This window comes from Uranotaenia lowii, chromosome 2, assembly GCF_029784155.1.
Source record: "Uranotaenia lowii strain MFRU-FL chromosome 2, ASM2978415v1, whole genome shotgun sequence".
Taxonomy (NCBI): Eukaryota; Metazoa; Arthropoda; class Insecta; order Diptera; family Culicidae; genus Uranotaenia; species Uranotaenia lowii.
The window spans coordinates 119,035,806-119,060,644 of NC_073692.1; the positions used below are offsets into that span (position 1 = coordinate 119,035,806).

Here is a 24,839-nt window from a genome sequence, read left to right on the forward strand (position 1 = left end):
ACTATTGAAAATGACTGAAAATTGTATGAAACTCCGAAAATATTAGTACATTTTTAGTGAAACCTTTTAACGAATAAGAATCGAAAAAAGTTCTGAAAAAAATTGATGAGATTGAATGAAACAATACGAAACAAGATAAAACAGGAAAAATTTGATTTGTGACAGTAACAATCTATTCATCTGGATGAAACTGAACAAGATAAAATTAAATTTAAATAAAAACAAAAAAAGATGTAGAGATGAATCAAAACAGTAGATTATTAAACATGATTAAACAAAATTGGGTAAGTTTCTCTTCTTTGGACACTTTAACCGCAGACACCAGATACCCAGACTGATCAGTGGCGCTTGAATCCATACAACTACAAGTCGCCCAGAATCATACGCCATCTGTCGGGGCATCGTGAAACTACTGTGCTACATCAAGAAAAAAAAATTACACTTGATGATTAACAAGCCAAATGAAAACCGTCTTGATTGAATCACCTATTAGTATTTGAAATTCTATCTCAAATATTTTCATTATGGTTTTTGTCTTCAATGTTAATTGAGATGAATGTTATACAAACAATGACTGTTGATCGATTGAGATAAAAAAAAAATACAATCGCAACGTTATAGTGGTCCTTAGTTCAGAGCCAATTAATTTTGAGATTCAGTTTTGATTTCAAAATTAATTTATCCGGCTGAATAACAGTATGAAAATTATAATGTCTAATTCATTGAGTTCGGAATTGTTTGTCTTAATCTGAAAGGTTGACTGCGACCAAAAAGAGAAGCTATATATAAATCCTTGAAAAACTTGAATTCTAATTTATCTTAACTGTTTCTTGGCTCGTACCTAGATAGGTTTGAGGAGTGAAATAAGTTATTGACATATATTGAATAATATTTAAATGAGATGAATGTATTGATAAGATATTAAATCCTATTTGCCGCTGGAAGTGTTCGTGATATAATGCTGGTAGTTTCACTAAAACTTATAAATTTTTGGAAAAATTACCTCAGAAACGACCGTGTTTGTCGACCGGGTATTTTTCCCTGCTCAAATGTGCGTGAAAAATGTCCAAAAACAACTGTTTTTGGCATAATTCTGGACTGGACTGGAAATAAAAACGACCATAATTTTAAACTTTTCTCCCCATCTTAATCCGTTCACGAGAGCAAGTGCGCGTGAGAAATGTCAACTTAAATATCTTTTATTCGAAAAAAAAATTGTTGAAAAACTGCACTGAATTTGGAATCCGGAATTTGTCAAATCCGCTTCCGAAATTTTTTCACCTTTGACATTCAACCAAATTCTTTGGTTCAAAGTTTTGTTAAAACCATATTTCGAAAGTAATTAGTTTACTAAATGAATCCATTCTTTAAAAAACTATAATTTTGAATAAGGGTCATTTTAATGTTCCTTAACCGATGCCCAGTAAATAAGAAATAATTTCGCTGTAACTAAACTTATATATCGATTTCAATGCTTTTCCACACCACCAAAACGAATTTTGAATGGTAAAAGAACAGTTCTATCTTGATGCAAACGAAAGTCATTTTTATTTTCTTGTCGTTTTATGAAATGTCAAATATCGTATGTCTGTGTGAGTGAATTCATTTAATGTTTTGATTCTGATGTGACGAATTCACGTTTGTTTTATTTTACCCATGGATAAAATCAATTACACGTGCGATATTCAAAAAATGGTTCGAAATTTAACCAAACAAATAATAATGAAAAAATAACTTAACAACAGAACAGGAAAAGCTAAGCTAAGAATAGCTAGGAATAAACAGACTCGGATAATTGAGATTGTTTATCAAGAATCATCATTATGTCAACCAACGCACTCGGTTAGAAATTGTACTAAATTTGATGGAAAATGCATCATCTCGAAGCCAAAAATATTTTTCCACAACTGCCTCTTCCAGTGGGCAGTAAAAGGGCTAGTTTGATATCCAAGTTTAGTTAGATATTTTGAAAAGAAGACATTTTTCGAATGTGACTAAATTTTTTATAGAAAAGGAAGTTTTAGGATTTATTGGAGGAAAAAGTAAATAAAAATCTGACACCGGTTTTTTGTTGTAGATGGTGACTTAATGGTTTATTTCGTTGCTGCGATTTTCATTAAGCTACTTCTGTTAACAAAACATTGCTTTACAAATTTTGTAAATATCACGTCTACTTTTGTTTTATTCAGTTTTTGTAAACCTCTATAAATGCGGCAATTCGGCTAGGTGAAGGGTTTTGAGAAACTCTAACTGAAACAGATTGTTCTACAAAATTTTGTAAGAACTCGTCCATTCAACAGACTTAACAGTTCTAAACAGTAATATAATTTAAAGCCACATTCAATATACTGTAGTTTTGCAATATACAATCAGTGGAATGTTTATTCGATGTCATATGTCGTTTTCTCAACAAGTCCTAGATCGTTTTATAACTATTTACAAATAATTGGGTTTGTCACAATATTTTTCTACTCGGGAAACTTGAACTTACCCTTGACGGAGGTTTCGGGGTTAACGAAATCTTGCAGTTGAAAGTGATCTTCACAAATGAAGCCAAAGATGTCATAAGGCTATGATCATTTAGTATCCGGGCACTTTATTTCGGTGATAGCTACGTTATTAGAGCTCGGATATGCAAAACTTTAGCAGCGTTGTGTTGGTTATAAATAGGACTATCTTGCGTATTTTTGCCAGATTTTTAAGTTAATGTGTGTTTGAGATATTCACGATGCAAAAAGACATGGTAAAAATTATTTTGCACAAATTTGCACCTTTTGCGCATTTTGCGCCTCAGAAACTCTTCATTTTCGACTTGAAAACTCATAAACTGTTGATTTTTTTCTGATTCTTTTTTGGACCGAATGGTTAAGAAGTATAAGGAGCCACTCTAGAATCCACACGAAGTTCAAATTAAGCATCTGAATGGAACCCTTGATCTTATATATGGTAAAAAGTCTATGGTTATTGGGGATAACTGAATGCAGACCCCTTAAATAATGCAATTAATCCATTTCCTTTAGTCAAAAAGTGTTTTCCGACTAGTAGACACCTAGTAAATAACTAATAGTGAACAGTTTCTTAGATTGCAACATGTGCAACCGGTTTTAACGCAATGTGACAGATGTGTCGTGATGGACGAAGAAATTTATGTAAAAACCGGATTTAAGAGATAAAATTTTTCTAGATGCCTACTAATGAAAAGGCTCCAACCAGATTCCAATTGCTTTTTCCAGGTGAGTTTGTGTAAAATATCATGATTTTGCAAAGGTTTTACTTCTGTGGTAAAAATAATAGATCAATACATGCCTGACACAAGTGTGCAAAGATTAAAAAGAGATTTTATGAAAAAGTAAGATTATTTCTTGAAATCATTGATAAATATATTTTTTTTATATTTTTATATTAAATGTCATATTAACACCTTCATTTCTTCCATAGAAAGTTTTTCGATCAAATGAATAGTTTTTAAAATACAATCGTTTGTAACTGCCCGGATACTAAATGATCATAGCCTTAAAATGGTTATTTTTCAACCACAGCGCTATAAGGAAGTTGAGCAGAAAATCTCAAGTTTTCAGTCAATTTTCATTTCTGTCGAAGTCGATGTATTTTTTATAAGCTTTATGGTTGAATTCTAATCACATTTGGTTAATGCAATCCAATTCAAAAAAGGTTCTTTAGTGGTTTTCGAAATATATCGTGTTATTTTTTTCTATCAAAAGTAGGTAATCAAAAACGACCGTGTTCTTCGCTAGATGTAAAAAAACAAATAGCACAATGCAAATGTGTGTGTGATACATCAAGATTTTTCCTTTTGAGTATGTTGCCGTTAGTTTCACGATAACCCGTAGATAGCGCTGCGGAACAAGCGCCAAAATCAGCCTTCAGTGGTCAGTCTGGGTATCTGGTGTCTGCGCTTTAACACTCATCCATTCCAGAAATTTCTACCCGTTAGAGATCCTGTAGTGTCAATTTGACACTCCTGAATATAGCGGTTTTATCTTTTTTTTTAACAATTCTTTATTTGAAACGGCTCATACCTTTAGGCTTTAAGGAGCCAAAATCGATTTTGTTGTTTACAATTGTTTTCTTAACTTAACACTTTGTGAGAGGAGAAAGGAAGATAGAAAGGGAAATATGAAAATAAAAAAGAAATTATAGACGAAGATCGATAGCTTTTAGAAAAAGGTAGATTTCGAACATGTAGTCCAAATCTAGCACAGCTAGTACATCTCTAACTGGAACATTAGGTGGTTTTCCTCGGGCCCTAAGGGAGTCTATTAAATTCGTTCTGGCGACAAGATGGACCTCACACGACCAAACAATATGCTCGATGTCATGGTAACCTTGGCCGCAACTACACAAATTGCTGCCAGCAATGTCAAAACGATAGAGTACCGCGTCTAAGGAACAATGATTGGACATGAGATGGGAAAATATACGAATAAAATCCCGACTCAAGTTCAATCTATTGAACCATGGTTTAAGGCAGCGGTTTTATCTTGTTTATCAACCAATTTTTGCATAATAGATTTTGGAAACTTCTTGATGCAATTCGAATATGTTTTTCAGACAATATTCAACTATAACACTTAGGTTTTCTGTTATTCAAAGAAAAATAATCCGAAAAAAAACATGCCTCGGAAAATATTATAGATCAGCTACGCAATGCAATGCTCAATATAGATTCTTAATTATGACCCAATTGAAAATTTGCGCCTTAATGGATTGGTTTCAAAGTTTTGATGATATCAGGTTAAAAATGGAACATCAGATTAGCAGGGCTAGAAGTTAGTCACTTTTTGGTATGTTTGTCACCTGTCTTAAAACTGGTCACGCAGCAGTTACTTTTTTTTAAAGTTTGGTCACAAAAGTCACTATTTTTATTATTTTCTAACCAAAAAAATAACACTTCATCTTCAAATATTTGCTTCTAATTTTTCTCAATTTATTTTATTTTTATCTTTATTGGAGGGGAAAAGGCCCCAACAAGTTGGAATTCAATCCAATATGAGCGTAAAAACCCTCATCTTTTGCATCAACAGATTACAATTTAATTCAAAATGCTACATCGAGTGCTTAAAATTAACACACCTTACAATCTAGCAAAAAATAGACAATTTTTTTCTGAGGTGACTTAAATTTTTGTTTTGGCTCAAAATGCATCCACTTTCTTGAAGTTTGTAACTCAAAGACAAAGTTCTTCATCAGAAAAAAATCATTGAATAAATTTATAAATTTACGCACTAAAATTGGACTGTTTTCCCCTACTTTTTGCCTCATTGTCGCTTCTAGCCCTGTATTAGGAAGATTCCTACTGTTTGATCCTTTACAAATTTTCCGTGTTTTTCATTGATTTTCTTTTGTTCTAAGCAAAATTGGTAGTATGGATCATATTCACAATAGTGGTAGTGGTTTGCTTCAAATTTTGGCCTGGATAGGTATTTTTTCTTATTCACTCTAAATTTTCAAAATGCGTCCTACTAATTGAGCTGTCTGTTTAACCTTAAATAGTAGATACATTTTTAAAAACGTTTAATATTTCTTTTAAGAATGACTTTTTTATGACAAAATGCGATATGATAGTAATAAAGAAGAATAAGTTTTCATTGTTTGCTTAGGAGTAGCTTAATCTTTTGCCAGCAAAATGAATTCGGCAAAACTATTTTCGGAATTTTAGGACCATAGTAGGCTCTAGGTTCAAAGTATGATCATTCACCCTATATAAAACAAGATGAAAACAAGATTAATCATTATGAAACAATACAAGATATTTAAAAAAAAAAAGATCATACGAGTCAAAGAGAGAGGAAATAAATATGAAAAAAAACATTACTAAACTGAAAATAGATCAACTTTACAAAGCATAAGAATCCATTTCAAGACGTTTGTAATAAATAAGATAGGAAAAATTTTTTTTTAATGTAGCATATCAAAGTTTACAGAAGTTTCCATCTTTGATTGAATTTCACTATAAACTTTTGTATTTTTTTTAAGATTTTGTTTTTTTTTCTTCTTTTCCATCAATGTTAATCTTGTTGTCTTGTTTGAATGTTCCATGTTTTGTTCTGTTCCATGTTTTGTTCTGTTCCATTTAGTTTTATTTTATTTTATTTTATTTTATTTTATTTTATTTTATTTTATTTTATTTTATTTTTTTTTATTGACCCATTCAAGCGTGACGTCACAACGTTTGCAAAACATTTTTTTGGTATATTGTATGTAAGTTTTACAGGTCATATCGCACATTGTTAAAAATCGTATATTATAAGTTCAAAATTTAATTCTCTACAATTTGAAACCAAAAGTTTTTGTATAGAATAAATAGTTAACAAAATATAAGCAAAAGGAATCGTGACGTCACAACGCGCCTCTTTTCCCACTTTTCAGTTTTTTTTACAACGCCGCAATTTTCTGCTCTTCTATTTGATCAAATTTTATAAAAATTTCAGGAAAGTATCGATTCATTACAACCAACAAATCGCTGTTTTTGATTTTTTCGAATTTTGATTTCAATTTATTTTAGAGCGATTCAATTTCGTGACGTCACAACGCACCATTTTTTTAAAGCAGGGTTTTGCAAAGCGTTGTGACGTCACGAAACTTTATGATTAGCTACATGAAATAAATCAAAGTATAATCTTAAAATGAATGCTTAATTTACTTAAAATGCTTAAAAACTTATTAAATAATGTGATTTGGTGATGAAATCGATCCATTTATTCCCAAAATTTAAAAGAAATTAAATCTCAAAGGCCCATATAAGCAGATAAGGTTTTCAACACTGCTCACATCAGTTTTATTCGAAGTTCTTTTGTGCGATCATGTGAATATTATTTAGGAAAAAACTAAAACTAGGAAATATTTATTCGTAAAAGCGTTGAAATGTGTTTCTGAATCTTTTTATCTTTAATTGCAAAGGGAAGTAAAAACAAATGATAATTTCAAAGCCTTCGATCTTTTCAAAGATAGTTAATCGACACTAGAGTGCCTAAATCAGCCATCTAATGAAAATCTTATAAGTTGCAAGCTTAAATAGATCCTAGGCCTAGCACAAAGTCCAGTGCCAAATTTGGGGATTGGCCCACGGAAATAGAGGGCACAATTAGACTAAAATTTGTATGGAATTATGAGAAATTGGGTTTGAAAGGACATTAAAACCAAGTTATGCACCAATTCCTGAAGTCCCTATCGGCTGATTTGTTTTAATTATAGTCATTCACAAAACTTTAATTATGACTAATAGTTTATCTCAAGATCCCATTTCGACAATGGTTTAGTTAAAAAGGTTTTTGAGTTTCAAAAATTAGCTTCTGATGGGTCAAATACAAAAAATACCTGAATGATCGTTAAGCGACGCTAATTTTGAACGTTGTAGCTGTTTTATGATAACTCTAATCGAAACGCGTTCCTCAGATGAAATATTGTCAAAATCAAAACTTTAAAATACTCAAATTAAAAGAAAAATTAGTTGATAAAGACCTAAATTATTTACAAAAATACGGTTTTTTTTATCAAGCCGAACAAAATCTACATAATTCCATACATTAGCCGTCCCATTGCGGACAAGCGAAGAAAAAATAATAATTCCATACAAATTTCAGGTGCGTTGCGCAACCCCTTCCCTTAGAATAATCTGACCAAAATTTTGCATGAGACCTTGTGCTAGTACATATTTGAATTTATTTAATTTTGTAATTCAGTTCTAAGTCTCTTTTGTTAGATTTTATGTGAACACGGGGTTCGATTTGGATTTTCTAGTGACATTCTTTGAGGTGGAAATTTCAATAAGGGCAGTTTTCTATTAAAATAATTTTATTAATTTTATTAATCATGTTTCTATGAAAATTTTATGATTTTTTTAATAAAAAAGTTAATCTATTAAGTTTATCATGTTCAAAGATTTATTGAATCTCATTATATTTATTTCATGGAACTTATTTTGTTTGAACATAATGCCAGAAAGAAATAGAAGCTACTAGCGGTGTTTTTCATTCTAACATAGATATATGAATAACTTGATCTTTTGCAAGATTTTTATTCAAATCACAGATAACTACCTGCTTTATGATTCACAAATATTCTTTTACAAAATCGATGAGGATTTCATTTGTATGATAGAATTAACAATTATTCTTGAATCAAGCGTTTTTAAGCGCTGTTTTATATGTTTTATTAGAAATGTTTAAACACAACTAAGTTAATGCAAAAAAAATTTAGTTTCTTTAAAAACTTTGTAAATAGAATTTGTTTGTTGAAGCACATTGTTGTGTTGAACTTGTATTGAAGAAACACTATCATAGTGTTGAAGTAAAAAGTCTTGAACTTTTTCGAAAAAAAGTAAATAAATTTTCGTGACGTCACAACGCATTCCTTACCCGGGTGCAACTCACAACTTGCTAAACCGATTTTTTCAATCTAAAAATTGCCTTAAATTCCTCTCAAAAAGTTTGAAGAGACCTCCAATTTTCGACAATATGTGAAACTTCAGTAAATCATAAATTTAAAAACAGTAGAATTTTCGTGACGTCACAACGCTTAAAAATAGATACCTTTATCAACGATTCTAGAGCGTAAACTTGCAGTAACTGTTATTTATCTTATATCATGCTTTAAAGATCGTTTGTCTACCATCATTTTGCAGTAATTTTTTTTAGACATAGCTAGATTTTTGACAAAGTTATGTTATAAATAAAGAATATTTGCAAAAATCAATTTTATTTCATACTAAAATTTTTAAATTTCAACGTTAACATACTCAATTCTAAAAAAAGGTAGCTGAAAATCTTTTAATGGAAAATGACACTCAAGAAATATCCTTTCTAACGCTATGTAATTTATTTTTGGATAATGAAAAATAAAAATCGGTTCTCCAGTTGAGGGGTGCTTGGAATGGGTCTATTTTATTTTATTTTATTTTATTTTATTTTATTTTATTTTATTTTATTTTATTTTATTTTATTTTATTTTATTTTGTTTTATTTTATTTTATTTTATTTTATTTTATTTTGTTTTGTTTTATTTTATTTTATTTTATTTTATTTTATTTTATTTTATTTTATTTTGTTTTATTTTATTTTATTTTGTTTTGTTTTATTTTATTTTGTTTTATTTTATTTTATTTTATTTTATTTTATTTTATTTTATTGTGTTATATTCTGTTATATTCTGTTATATTTTGGTTGATGTAATTCAATTATGCTTTTACTAATTATATATTGACAATACAAAAACAAGATAATTAAAAGATACAAAATGATGAATCGAAACAATATCTTGTTTCATTACACAGTGCAACACTCAATTTGGGAACACTGCCACATTTCGCTAGGTTTGAAGGCTCATGAAAAAAAACCTTCAAGAAGATTATTTCGATTACGTCAAAAAGATACGTTTTGCATTTTTGGAAGTTTTACACAAACATCTGGATATTTCTGATGTTTCAAAAATATGATAAATGGCGGACCCCCCAAAATCAGAGGGGGCCAAACATGATGACTCTTCAAAATTTATAATTTAACCTCAAAACTTTTTTGGAAATTTCCAGAAACTCTCGAACTTTCCTGTAATTTATATTCGACCTGATTCCGAACAAAAAGCGCCAATTTTACAGATCAGCTGACCACAGCCAACAGAAAATGTTGAACGATACTTACTTTCCGAAGCTTCGAAGCTGTTGAAGTGAACCGGCTGCACGTAGTTGACGAGGGCGGAGATTTCCGCGCCCGCCTCAGTCTCTTTGGTTTGCTGCACCTTGTCCGCCTCGGTGGAACCGATTGGGCCAACCTGGGCCCCGGGCATCGATTCGTCATCACTGGAACTGTCGGTATCGGACGAACCGGTGCTTTCCTTTGAACTCTGCCGAATTTGCTGCACAAGAGTGGAGGGAGAAAATTGAAATGGACGAAACGTATCGAATTAGCAAGTATTTTTCTGTGGTATTGGGTCGGAAAGGTAATCTTTTGGAAAATGTGCTCCGTTTTATGTGTTTTCCTCAACCAGTTCATTGTGGAATGTGTATGGGTTCTGTGTCGGAACTGTTTGAACGCGTCTCGGATGCCGGAATCTCCTTTGTGGTCATATCAATCAATAACGGTATAAATGGAAGGGAAGTAGAAGGAAGTTAAATTGATTTAAGATAATGTGTGGCAGGAACAGGTTCCACAATAAATCTGAAACACTCGTTTCATCTGAGAAAATCCAACAAAGCTAATTTTCCAAGAAAATGATAAAAAAGATAACCCTGAAATTCTCGAAGCACTTTCTCTTGCATGAATTTTGTATATTTATGTCAGAGACTCTCCGCTTTAGATTGATCTGGGTCTCTTAAATTTTCACTCACAAAGTGTACCCGTTGTTGACAAAGATAAACTCATCAGGGTAGGCAACCGTTTCCGGGACGTTCAGCTCCCCGGAAGTACATTTCTACGCAAACCATTCCTGTTTAGCTACCGGGCATCTACAATGTTGTTGTTCCGGGATGCCAAAGGGCACCGTTGCTGCTGCTTCTGTTGCAATGTAAACATCATTAACGTGACCCGATGAGCGTAGTTTTTCCTCCTGGTAGTAGAAAGGTACGCTGGCATGACAGATGCAGCAAATTCTCGGTTATTCAAGTGCATCAGTGCAGCAGTACAGGTCAGTCAGTCAGTCAGTTGATGATCCGGCACACAAGGATGATGATGATTTGGTGAAGATGAACCAACTAGCCAACTGTCCAATTAGGGGACACATCAAACTGCCAACCAATCTGGAAAGAAAGCTGGCTTCAAGTGTGTAACAAAGTGGATGCCAAAGGTTGATTATGATGATTTCATTCACAATTCGAAACATTATCGATAATGTGAAAAATAGATGGGCATGACTTTTGTCTCTCGCGTATTGATTAAAATATTCAAACAGATTATAGAAAAAAACTCAATATTTATGTTAAGTTATAGTTATGAGATCCAACTTATATATTATTGAAACCAAATTTGCATTGTGTTAAAATTTGCTATTTTTTATAACTCAATCGATGACCCTTCGCCACTAAATATGTTTAACTCTACCGAATATCCCATTCCAAAAAACGGGTTCAAGCAAGTTGTAAGCAAAAATATTGAAATAATCACCTTTGTATTTCGCACAACCTTATAGGCGAAAGGTTTCCAAAAACGGCATATCGGGTTAAATGCACCTACGGCCGTTTGACGAAATGGCTGACAAGACAACATATCTAATCAATGCATTTTGATAGTGATGCGCTTTGAACATAAGGCAAGAAAGAATTAACACCTTTAGTGAGAATTGAAAATCTCAAAACAGATTTGATATTTTTTTTCTTATGGATGAATTGCCTCCATAATATGGCAAATCTAACTTTTGTTTTTTTTTCTATAAAATAAAAAAAATAAAGATTTTTATAAAACTTCAGCTTTGTCGTATGAAACTTATCAGCTTCTAGCATTTCCAATGAAATTTTACGGAAATTTTGCCAAAAACACAGAAATTTTGCCTAAAATGTAAATAGGCGCATTTAGCCCTCACGGTTTGAGGTTTGGCAATTTACACAACAGTTTTAATAAAATCGATTTCTCAAAAACTGAAGGAGATTTCAACATAAATATAACTCCAATGTATTGAAAACAGATGACAGCTCATGTGTATATAGTTTTTGTCCACCTATTCGATATAATATTTGATTAAATCAGTTGTAAATGATAAGATATTGAAATAAGAGACAGGTTTTGAATGCCTATGTCGGGCAGGTTAAATTCTATACATAAAATAATAGATTAGTCTTAGAAATTTTTTACTTTTTATCATTGATCGTTCAAATCACAATCTCACAGTGAACTGATCCGATAAAAATACGATATGAACAAAATATTACCATAAAATATGGCCATATGGCATACATAACTTAACATCCGTTTCTACCATTTTCAATTAAATAATATCAAAATATTGCAAGTGTAAATTAAATATAGCTAAAAACATAAACATGCGCATTTAGCCCGCCGGTTTCGGAAATCGGCTATTTTGACTACTTTTTTTTATTAAATTACTTTCACAAAAACTGCAAGAGATTTTAACAGAAAAATTGCTCAAACGTATATAAAACAGATGTCCGCTCATGTGGATTAGAATATGGGAGAAAATGAGTACTTTCCTTAATATGCACATTTAGTCCGCCTCTTCCCTACGCATTATACATTTTCAAATATGTAGATAGATATAATTTTAATAGTTATACGAAGGCCGTCATGACACAAGCCTAAACCAACAAGTGATTAAAAGTGCAGCTAAAATGTACCTTAGTTGGCGAGTCACCTGACGTGTTTTGCCAAATTGTACCTCGTACACCCACAAATCAGACTCTACTCAAATAATATACTTCCTTGGAGGTGGAATTATCGGTATAAGATTCTGTGCCGGACCGGCATTAGGAAGCGTTTTAATAACATTCTCATAGCTTTCCCATCAAAGACAAAGGGGGATGAAAAAAAAATACCAGCAAAACGGCAGATGATCAACTTTCCGAAAAAATAATTTTTTACATAAGGTTGCCAGATTGCTCGGTTTTATCCGGGTTTGCCCGGGTATTTAATGTATAATTTGGAAAAGTCCAGTCTGGCCCGGTTGCCCGGATTTCATTGAAAAAATCCCGGATTTTGGCTAAATTATTGGCCAAATCATTAAAAAAAAAATAATCAAATTTTGTTGTGAAAGTTTTCTATTCATCCGTCCAAAATTAAATATTTTGAGCTAGTTTTAAAGAAATATTCATAAAAGGATTTTTTCAGATATACTTCACTTAACGAGAAAACGGGAGACACGAATAGCGCTATCTGGCGACAGAAATGGAAATATTCACTGTGAATTTTCTCGGAGCTCTGATCAGAGATGCCAGGTGTCCTATTTTTTCAATTGAAAATACACGCAAAATGATATTCACTTAAAAAGTAAGTGACATCTGTAGTGAATTTTCGCCATACGTAATTTCGTTTGAATTTTAAGTGATGGGTCAAGTGAATTCACTAAGTGACTGGTCAAGTTTATCACACTATGACGTTCGAGTGAAATTTATCTGAATTTCTAAGTAAGTTTCAAGTTAATTATCTCTCGCGTTTTTATCTAAAAGAACATTTATGGAACATCATATCTAAAAAATTCAACATGGAGTATCGTTTGGAACTGTTTACTTAAAACCGATCATTTTTACACTAATACACCTTTGGCTCTGCGGGCCTCATTTAATTTGACAAGAATGGTTACCGTCGCTGTAAAAAAAAAACAATTACAATAACAATTTTTAAATTATCCAAGTCGTTCGGTATTTGTTATTGTTTGCTAGGCTTTAAGAGAAAAAAAATGTATTATGAAAATTCAACCAAATCCAAATATATTTTAATTAACATCTTGCTCTGTATTTATGAACATCAATAATGAAAAACTAGACAGAATTTACAGTTGGTTAGTAAAATTTTACTAGAACCGGTTTGGTACTGACAAATCTCTCAAAAAATTTTCGTTCGTTGAAAAAAAAAATTCTTTTAAATATCAAAAGCTTGTGAACGCTACTTTTTTTCAACAAACCATTCTGCGGTTTTTTTTAATTCATCCATCAATTTTTTTTCTAAGGAAAAGGGGAAACTTGAAAATTTTGGAAAATGAGCGCTCATTTTTATTTTATTTGGAGACCATAAAATTTACTTTATGTCTATTGTAGTCACGCCATTTGACATTTCTGGGATGAATAAACCGATGAGATTTTAAATGTCTTGAAAAGATTGACGTACAAACATAAGTTGGGAGGGATTATTCATTTAGTATTGCGTAATTTTTATACCTACTATTTTTCAAATGGAGCAAAATTTGTAAAATTATGCAAGTAACAAAAACGACTTTTTAATATGAATCCATACTAAGGTTGCCAGAATTTTTCCAGCACGTATTTGGGTCGGAAAAATCCGGACTATTTTCATCTAAAAACCTGGCAAAATGCGGGCGTGTGATTTCAAAATTGTCGATCAAAACTCCAAGCAATATCAATAGAAAAAAAAATTGAAAAAAAAGTCCATCAAAAGTTATCAGCAGATTTTAAATCTTGTTTTGAGCTTCCACAAAACCTTTAATAATTAATTTTATATACTGTCTCAAAAATTCTCGAGTTAAATGCATCAAATATATTTTTTTCACAATATTACAATACATTATTTTTTTGTTCGATTTGCAAAAAAAAATAAATCCGAGCAACCGATTCAGACCGGAGTTTTCCCAAATTTTGTATTAAATATCGGGGCAAGCCCGGATAAAATCGGGCAATCTGACATGTTTAATATTGACTCGATGTGACCTAGGCAAATGTTTTTATAGCGTTTTCAAAAATCTGTAATTTTTTTATTTTGATTACTCCAGATCAATTTGTTTTTTTTTGGCCCGCCAGCCAACCTCATTTCTGAAATTTGGCACGCCTGTTGAAAATGTTGGCCACCCATGCTTTAAACGCTGCTCTTTAGAATTTGCCATTTTGAACTCTAAAAATAAACACAATTACAACCCGAAATTCACTTGAAATTCAAGTGATGGGGAAGTGAATATTTTTTCTCACTTCAAATTCAAGTGAAAACTGAAGTGAATAAGGATGAATTCACTTGAAATTTAAGTGATTGCCAAGTGAAATGTATATGTAGCACTTGAATGGAAGAAAATCACTGGATCCTTGTTTTTAAGTGAAAAATCATGTGTATTTTAAGAGTGAATTTGGGTTCAGTGTACCAAAAAGTGTGGCGTAGCATATCGAAAAGGCGGAAGTAAAATGACTACTATTTGAATAAATATAAATTATTAACAGGACAAACTCTTAGGCCGATGATATAGTGAGAGCGATGCGATGCGAATTGGCGAACGCGGCCAATGCGAACTCGAGCGGCGGAACAAATTGACATCTGCTTCACCGCGTTAAGTATGTCAGGTTTAAGCGATTCACATACATTTTCATCAAATGTGGTTCGCCGTATGAATCGCATTCGCCGGTTGGCATCGCATCGCACTCACTATGTCATCGGCTTTACAATTCTTAAAATGTTATACAAGTCCTTTAACATCGTGATTGTAATATTACTATCGATTCAGCGCAAAATTCAAAAAAAAGAATGGAATGGGAATGTTATTAGACTCAAAAACTTTAAAGTCAAGCATTTGTAATAAATGACTAATTTATTATGACTACATAAATAACTGAAAATACATTGAATTACGACATTCACGATTAAATCTGCCAGCACAGATTTTAGACTTTTGTCATAGCATGCATTGAGAATTTACGCCAGCACTTTACGAGTTAACAAACTACATATTCTTAATCAAACACGCCTTTTAGTTTCTTTATATCGAATTCCACAAAATTTATTTTATCTCTTTCTTCATTTCGAGTTTTTAACAACGATCCGTCATCTAGAATATGTGCATACAAAAGAGCAAATTAAAATAAGCGGAAGCTTAAAAAAAATTAAAAATAAATTGCATATAGACGAAAATTAAATTTAGTTCAAGTATTAAAAAAAGGAAATTCAAAAGTGATAATTATTAATTATTCCTAATAGTATTTAAATAGTTTTTTTGTGTTTTGGATTATCATTTGTTTTATAACATTAAAGATTAAAGGAATAATAAAAAAGTTTCATTTTAAAACCTACATTCATGCCATTCGGAACCTGAGATGATTTTTTTTATAAAAATTTCGTCACATTCCATGATGGAAACAGAAATTTTCCTTTTTGCTAATAACAAGTCACATTGTACTTAATGCGTACTCAATTTTCATGTTGATTTAAAGTAAATGTGCTTTTTTTATTTATTTCAGTACAATTGGTTTAAATTTGGAAGAAAAAAAACAACTCTGTTGCACACATTTGTCTCTATTAATAACAAAAAAAATCAATTTGTGCCCTTTTAAAATGTTAATCTGAAGCTGTCAGAATGCTGCTCAGAGATGTCGATCGAACATTTTTTCGTCATTTTTTTGTTTAGTTTACGTACACATTAAAAACTAAATTTCGCTCATTTGAGAAATGTGATTTAATCTCTGAATTTCATTTGTCAGTACGAACAAATTTAATGGCACTGATTTATTGAACAATATATAGGGCTTTTGCTACACACACATGCAAGAGGTCTGTTGGGCACACATTAGAGGTTTTTACATGCGAAAAAAGCAAAATTCAACTAAAATATTGGTTATTCCTTAAATGAAAGCTTAGTTTCTCTAAAAAAACATTCATTAAGTATATTTCGGATCATTTGCTAACAAGTGGAAACTATTCTGTGAGTTTTGTTTTGGATATCATGAAAAACAAAAATGAAAAACAGGCCAACCATCATTGTAAAGCATAAATAGAACGGTTCCCCCAGATCCTTTGTTCACGTATTTGGGTCTATCATATAAAATTTTGAACCTGGAAGATGAAGCTACGAGCTTTCCTCACGAAATTGATAAAGTAACTTGAGCTTTTTTTATCCTGCTTTCACTGAATACGCTGGTATCCTGTACAAAGTCTTCATTTTTTTTTAGAAAAACCTCACTCAAAATAAGAAAAAAAAATCACAAACCAGTCAAAAAATTATTTAGATTTTCAGAAATGTGTCGTACATAAGAAACTTTTCAATAGTTTTCATTAATTCTTCAAAAAATATCCTTCTTTCGTCGATTTGTATTCATTTAACATAGGGCTGTCACATTTGTTTGCCCAACGGCTTACTTATACTAATGCACTGTGCAAAAGTCCTATTCCTTTTTTTACCAGACACAAAAATAGCTATCGATTAATTTAAATTGAAGCTAGTATGACTTAAGTCAGATTCGTTTTTATTTAATTTTATAATACAATAACAAGGAAAGTATTTATTTTCATTAATGCTCGTTGCAGATGTATTAACTTCTTTTAAATTATGGAAGTAGCAAATATTTTATCAACGAAATTAACAGCAAGCTGTTATCCTTCCCATCAGACGTTGCGAAAAGAAAAAAAAATATTTCAATTTTAATTTCTATTCTTTTTAAAATTCGCACCACCAGCCTACACTTTGTCCATGTTTTTAGGAAAATGATACATATGTCACAAATCTCTTAGGCATAAATCCAAATTCATTATCAGAGTACATGGATATTAATTGTGGCCCGAGGAGACTTTTATGGCAAAATTATAGCAAATTTTGCTATCACGCCCTGAGAGCCCAACTTGCTCTCATTTTGGTTGACATAAGGTGGTACACAGCAAAAATGAGAGCACAATTTTTCATACTTGTTTAGCAAAGTGATACCTTATTTAGCTAAAATTGAGACCCCAACTACACCTCGTTTTCTGAGAGCTTGGAAAGCATAATAATGCCAATATGAGGCATCAAATATCTTTCAATGATAGCAAAATTTAACATCATTATGCTTTCAAATCTTTCGAAAGCATGAGGTGTAATTAGGGTCTCAATTTTTGCAAAATTTGGCGTCACGTTGCTAACCAAGTACGAATGTTTTGCTTTCATTTTTGCTTTGTATCGAGCAAAATGACAGTAAATTAAACTATCAAGGCGTGATAGCAAAGTTCGCTACAATTTTGCAGTATAAGTATTGAGTGAGTTCCTTTTTCCAAATTTTACTTCATTATTCTAATTGTTGATTTTTTACAATTGAGTGCCCAACTCTGTTAAACTAAACGCCTGAATTTATATACTGCTTTGCATTTGAATTGGAAAACGAAGTTTTTTATTTCGATTCCTTGCCTACCCAAAGGCGTTTAAAACTCGCAATGTGGGTTATTAAATAATTTTTTTCCTTGAAAAACATCTAATTGATAAAAAACTTCTCTTAAAAGTCATAGCATGTATTAAAGAAGAAATGTAAAATAAAACAGATAATCGTTAAAAAACTCTCTAAAATGTTTAAGATAATTAAATCTTTAAAACTTAAAAAAGCAGAAAAATCTGCAAAAATAATTCGTTTATAAAACACCAAAACTAAACTTTAGTAAAATTCCTGGGAAAATATGCAATTTCATTGTAAACCCGTCCAATAATATAAAAAAAAGCCGAATCGACGTTCAGGGTATTATCTCGTGAACACAATTTGGACGATTAGTCAATGGATGCAGACCCCGTAGCTAATTATGTTGCCGACAACAATTGCTCAGGGATCCTCCAGGGTGATATTGGAGACCCGAATAGAGTTGACGGGTTAAATCGACCTAGATGCTCAATTGTCGGTACCTCTGATATGCGTGCAAGATCCAAAATCCGGGGGAACATACGCCAATTTCGGATGCGATCAGAACATCTTCTTCCGAACATTCCGGTATGGACCTCATTGAAATAGGTGTTGAGCTTATCGTCTTGGCTTGGTGATTTCGTCCGAGGTTATTTGGCTATCTGACAGAATTCCTTGTTCTGAAGATGTTTTCAAATTTACGCCTCTCTTTTATATTTAGATGCTCCTGAAAGTTGTTGTTCAATTTGACTTTCGACAGGCTAAAACATAACAGACAAACTGAAAAAAAATGAATTAATGTTAAAATTTTGAAGAAAAAAAGACACGAAAACCTACATACCGAAACTAGACGCAGGAATTCCAATGTTTAAGCCGAGGTCGGATCTTGATCTTCATCGCCTTAATGATTAACGGTTCCACGACGTTTAGACCGATTCGCAGCTTATTGTGGAGCTACCCGATACTGCATAAAGAAGAGCAGTCGCAATCTTTTTGAAGTTTCGCTCGCAATTCAGGCCTACAGATGTGAACGAAAAAAATTTTTTTTTATTCATAGCAATTCATGTTCTGGTTCTTTCTAGATATTGTTATATTAAAAATATAAACGAACCTACCCTGAGATTGAACATACACTATGTGGTTTTTGGAAAATAGCTTTTAGTTACTGAAACCGACAGCAGATTGTGAAAAAGATCTATTTCCGCGGACACACTTGTTGGAACTGGCAGGGGCTGGGAATGGTTTCGGTCGTTTCGGTTTGGCTGAACAGATGCCATAATTTCTACCCCATTCCAGAGGAAAAGCTGATCGACACCACCCAATTGAGAATGGCATTGATTGTATCCACTGCCAATGCACCAGATCACACCTCAGACTGATTTTCACTTCTTGCTTCCGGTAAACTTGAATTGCTAATTGGTGGTGCAAAAGGAAGTGAATAAAAGCAGTTCGATGTAAGCTGTTTCCTCTATTTAACTAAAACTTACCGGAACCAGAATTTTGACATCGGTAAACACGTCTGATTATGAACATTGTTCACGGTGGTTAATCCAAACATTCGGCTGTAAGTAACACGTCGCGGGAACTGGGAGACAACTCGAAAAAGAACCGGGAATTGAAGTTGATCGGTTGCGTTGTTGAAAATGTTGGTTCAATTGTAAACAAAAATTTGTTTTTGTTTCGTTTTTTGTACACGCTCCCGATTCGAGACTCATTAATAGGTTTACTCCTAGGTACATCCAAATAGAGTATAAACTAAAATTAACCTTCTTTTTTCTTTTGGCGAGTGATCGGAACAATGTTCGTATATTTCTTTGGCCGATGACATAGTGAAAGCGATGCGATGCGAATTCACGCACGTAGCGAACTCGAGCGGCGGAAGAAATTGTCATCTGCTTCGCCGCGATGAGTATGTCAGGTTTAAGCGATTCATATACATTTTCATCAAATGTGTTCGCTGCATTCAATCGCATTCGCCGCATCGCATCGTATTCACTATGTCATCGGTCTTATTAAGTTTCAGATGTTGAAAACAATTTAAGTTCATTGCAAAGAACTTTTTCAGAAACGAAACATCGCTTAACCGAAACGACTTAATAATTAATATAATACACGTACAACAACATATAGAAAATATGCTCACGCAAAGCGACGGCGATGACAGTTGGATTGCGATTTTCATCTCAACACACATCTGAGATATTAAGAGTGGCCCACGTTTCCTCAAGGCCCATGTTACCCCACTCTCTCTTACATAAAAAAAAATTATAAAACCATTTTTTTTAAGTGTAAATTTGTTTTTGTTTTTATTTTAAGCTTAAGGGGGGGGGGGGGTAGGGTCTAACACTTTCAAAAAATCGATTTTTTTATTTTTTTATTTTCTTATTGTAAAACATTTCAAGAATGTTGTGTCAAATTTTCAAGTCGATTGAAGCAAAACTGTAAAAGTTATAGGCCTTTATCTCCTCCTATCTAATACTGCAAGAAAGCAAGAGCAGAAACTTCAAACGCGTTTTTCTCGAAAGCGCATTTTTAAAGTCCGTGGACATCGTCATTTGAAAACTACTTATCCGATTCTCTTCAAATTTGGAACATATTTTCTACATATAAAATACCAGACCCCAACGTTTTTCTTTTTTGATTTTTTTACTTTGGGGAGGTTTTAGAGGTGAAAAATGGCGGATTTTTAAGTTAAAAATCGTAGTTTTCACTTCAAACAGCCACAAAAATTTCATAAAAATATTTATAAGTTAAATAAAAACGTTGGGGTCCAGAAAAACATCTATTAAAAATATTTTGCTCTGATTTTTTGACTTCAGATGATTCTGTGCTGAGATACAGTGTCCACCGCTAATCCTGTTTTTTAAAAGGCATCCTCGAAAATGCTCCGTCACCGGCTCATTTTTCAATATTTTTCTACGAAAAAATTACTAAATGTTCTTTTAACAATGCTTTGTATAATGCAAAAAATTTGAATACATTTGTTGGAACGATAGCTCTAGAAAAAAATCGTGAAAAAGGTGTTTTTTTTATACCCGTTAGACCCTACCCCCCCCTTAAGGTAAAGAACATTGTAAATAAAACTTTTCATCTCTTTATTTTTATTTGTTCCGAAAAATTTCGTTTTGGTCCAAAATTACTAATAGGACTTTTGAATTATTTTTAAGACCACCAGATAACGCTGTTGTCGATTTTTGATTGCAGAAATATTTCTCAGTGAGAAATATCCCAGTAATTACACCATAAGAAATATCCTTGTGCGTAAAGGGGAAGAAATGTGAAATATTTTATTTATTTCTGAGTGTAATGTTACGTTCGAGACGAAGGAACTTCGCAAATCATTATTTTATATTTTTATGGTGTATTGGAATGTGATTAGGGTTCTTGAATTAAAAATTATTCGGATCGATCACTGTATCACGAAAAAACTAACAATCAATCGGAAAACTGGTTCAAACTAAGTCTACAAAAAAGTATGTTACAATAACAATCCCGGTTTTTATGATTGGTTAAAAAAAATCATTGTTATTTCACCAACTTAGGCTACTGATTTCACTTTGTTGTATTTAAAAAAAAACTTAATTTTTCCAAATTATACTTTTTTTTAGGTTTTATTAGTAACATTTTAAAACCAAATTATACTATTTGGTGAATTTGGCACCAAAAATGCCTTTCGATATCAGCCTTGTTTTTGAAAAAAAAAAATATGAAAGCTTATTGATACCTATTCTTGCTATCGGATATAATTCTACATCAAATTGTGCTAACAGTTTGCTGTTGATAGATTATTTTGGCCTATGCATGCCATCAGATGAAAAATATGGATGCCATAATGACGCCTAATTTTGCTATCAAAGAATAGTAAATAGCAAATGATGCTCTCATTCTGCTCTTGATGCCTTAATTTGGTTTCACTATGCTATCGATTTGGGCATCAAAGTCTGCTCGGGTCGGCTCTTATCACCCGGATTAATCAGTATTATACAATGAATCATTCTGGTTTAGTTTTTTTTTTTAAATTTGTGATACTTGTTGTACTATTTTGAGTTATTTCCCCAAAAAAAACTATTGGGTTAAATTTATATTGCATGATAACAACCTGAAAGTTTATGGTTAATTTTGTGAATGTACAAAAACATCTTAATGTGTTATTATTTGGACTTTTTTTTACTTCGCAGTTTTCTACAAAATAAACATTGACGTCTTGGTGATGCCTATCAGTTTGCCTTGGTTTTGCTATCAGTTAAATTGTACACCAAATTATGCTAACCGTTTGCTGTTGAAAGCTAATTTTAGTCTCAACTTGCCATCAATCTAAAATTATCAAGACCTTAATGATGCCTAGTTTTGCTATCACCACAGAATCTACAGCGCGATATGCTATCAATTTGCTGTTGACAGCTTATTTTGGTTTCAATTTGCTATCGACTTGGGCATCAAAGTCTGCTCGGGGAGCCTTTTGTTTTTTAGAGCACCGGCACTTCGGAAACTATTTGTAAGCATTGATTTTTTACTATAAAAAATTGTCTATCATTGCTGTTTAAAAGTTCGGTATAAAAGCCTTTGACTTAAGATCTGGATTTGATAAATGATCGAACGAACCTAACCTAATTTTCAAATACTAACAAGAAACATCTGGCATGAGACAATATCAATACCATCTTTCAATACGAATTGTCGAAAAAACCATTATTGGCCAAATTGAAAAGCGAAACTTGTCGTCTAGTATGACTAGTTTTTTCTATTCTAAGCCGATTGAATTTAAATTCTTTTTCTTAAAAAACACTTTATGCTGATCAAAATCTGTCTTTTGAAATAATCAAATAAGGAAGGTAATTGAAAGTAATTGCTCCGATCCATATTTTGTTCAGAAATATTTACAATTATGGTATGGACATATTTTACTAAACTCATTTTTGTTTGTTTATTGATTCACAAAAATTTGTATGGATCAAGCATAGAAATAAAGAATTTCATTTATTATAACTGACATCCCTGAGCAAGACGAGTACGGAACACCGCTATTCACAAGTAAGACGAATTTCTCGACTTAGTGCTTCCATTTTGTCCGCTAGAGGTCGCCTTCTCATTATATGAAGAAAACAATTGTGTTGAATATAGGTTTCAATTATACTTAATTTTTTGAAGCCTCAAACACGATCAAAAATCTGCTTAAGAGTTTTGATGAATTTTTTTTTCAAATTTTAATTTTATTTTTGTTGAGTAATTCTAGGGTTTTTACCAAATTTGCCCGGATATTGCCCAGATTTTTGGTCGACAAATTCGAATTCACCAATGCCCGGATTTTGCCAGATTTTTAGATAAAATTGTCCGAATTCATCCGGCTAGGATACGTACTGAAAAAAATTTCTGGGAACCTTATTTTTTAATATCTTATTTCGGAAAACTAATAACACAAAAAGTTGTAAGTATTATACATCGTTCTAAACTTTATGAACCAAGATTCCCAAAACATGTTTTTTTGTGTGGCTTTAGCGTTAAGAAAAAGAAGACAACGCATAAAAAAAAATTTGGATGAGATCTATTTTTGTTCTCATATGTCCCGACTGAAATCTCAATTTTATTCAAGTTTTAAGTATGTGCTAACAATTTTTAAAGAGTGGAGAGTTTTAAAGCGCCTTTAAAATTGTGTCGTATTCTGATTTTTGGTCCATTCACTATCGGAGATTCCCATTCAAACATGCAGTCATTAGTCTTTCATCTTTAGTCTTAAGTCTTTAGTCTTGTGCCTTTAGTCTTTAGTCATAAGTCTTAAGTCTTTAGTCTTTAGTCTTTAGTCTTTAGTCTTTAGTCTTTAGTCTTTAGTCTTTAGTCTTTAGTCTTTAGTCTTTAGTCTTTAGTCTTTAGTCTTTAGTCTTTAGTCTTTAGTCTTTAGTCTTTAGTCTTTAGTCTTTAGTCTTTAGTCTTTAGTCTTTAGTCTTTAGTCTTTAGTCTTTAGTCTTTAGTCTTTAGTCTTTAAGCTTTAGTCTTCAATCTTTAGTATTTTGTCGTTAATTTCTCCAACTCTTCCTATGGTAAAGGTTCGAAATTTTTTTGTGTGTTTGCAACCAAATGCGCACTTCTTCTACATGCTTTTTACAATCTATCATCTATCAAACAGTTAACGGAACACATTTTATTGTTTTACCCTATCTCTTTGTCCTGATTTAATGATGCGTTGAACCTGTCGATAGTTTGACGATAGAGGAAAATGTTGAAACACACACAAAGAGATTGATACCTGTAATGGAGGTGCATGGTGCATCACGTCGCCATTTCCGGTCACGTTTGGAGTTGCACTGGCTGTGCCATTTGTTGCACTGATGCTACAATTGGTGGCAGTGGAGCTGTTGGAATTGATGGTTTCTGTTGTGGTGGAGATGACTGGCGTTGCTGAATCGTCGTCGGCGGCATTCGCGTTGCTGATATTGTTGTTGGTGGTGGTGGTGATTACGACGTTGCAGCTGCCATTGTTGTTATTGCTGTTGTTTTGGCTGTTGCCATTGTTGATGACATTGTTGTTGTTTGTGATTTGTGTGATACCTGTGGCAGAGTTTTCATCTGGTACAACGGTTTGGTTTTGTGATTGTGATTGCAGTTGTAAGCTTGCACCAGCTGATCCGCGGACACCGTGTGTTTGTCGTGGGAAAACCCGCAGTGCAGTTTGAAGATATTTGTGAAAAAGGTGAAAAGAAAGCAGACGAGATTGTAACTATGAAATATTCCTCCGGTTTAATGTGTTTTTAAAGCTAAATGAAATTTTTATGCTATTATGATAAGCAATTGAACCTCTCCCATTTCTTATGTAAAAAATAAATTTTTGAAAGAAGTATCGAGTATTAAGTTTTTACTAAAAGTACAATAAATTCATAGTTACTCCAACCATAAAGTCAAAAATTATGAGAATGCAGATAGGACGAACTTGCCATGAGTAACAGTATACTAATGCAAGTGTTTCATAAGATTCAACACTCTAGACAACCTAATTTCTTAAACAGAAAAACGTGTGAAAACGTGGAGGACAACCATCGAAAGATGGGAACTCATTCCCCCGTTCATCACTTTGCTTAATGCGCACTAATGGATGGTTGAGGTG

At 32.4% G+C, this 24,839-nt stretch overlaps 1 protein-coding gene across 3 annotated transcripts in view; it reads right to left on the reverse strand.

Annotated features, from left to right (window-relative positions):
* LOC129743736 (1-phosphatidylinositol 4,5-bisphosphate phosphodiesterase classes I and II) overlaps nt 1-24,839 on the reverse strand; it is a 373,988-nt gene that overhangs the window by 23,860 nt on the left and 325,289 nt on the right. For all 3 annotated transcript variants that reach the window (XM_055735865.1, XM_055735864.1, XM_055735863.1), the window contains exons 10-11: nt 23,985-24,358; nt 9,657-9,870 (exon numbers count right to left, since the gene is read on the reverse strand). In XM_055735865.1, coding sequence (XP_055591840.1) covers nt 9,657-9,870; nt 23,985-24,358 — 588 coding nt within the window. The remainder of the gene's footprint in view (nt 1-9,656; nt 9,871-23,984; nt 24,359-24,839) is intronic.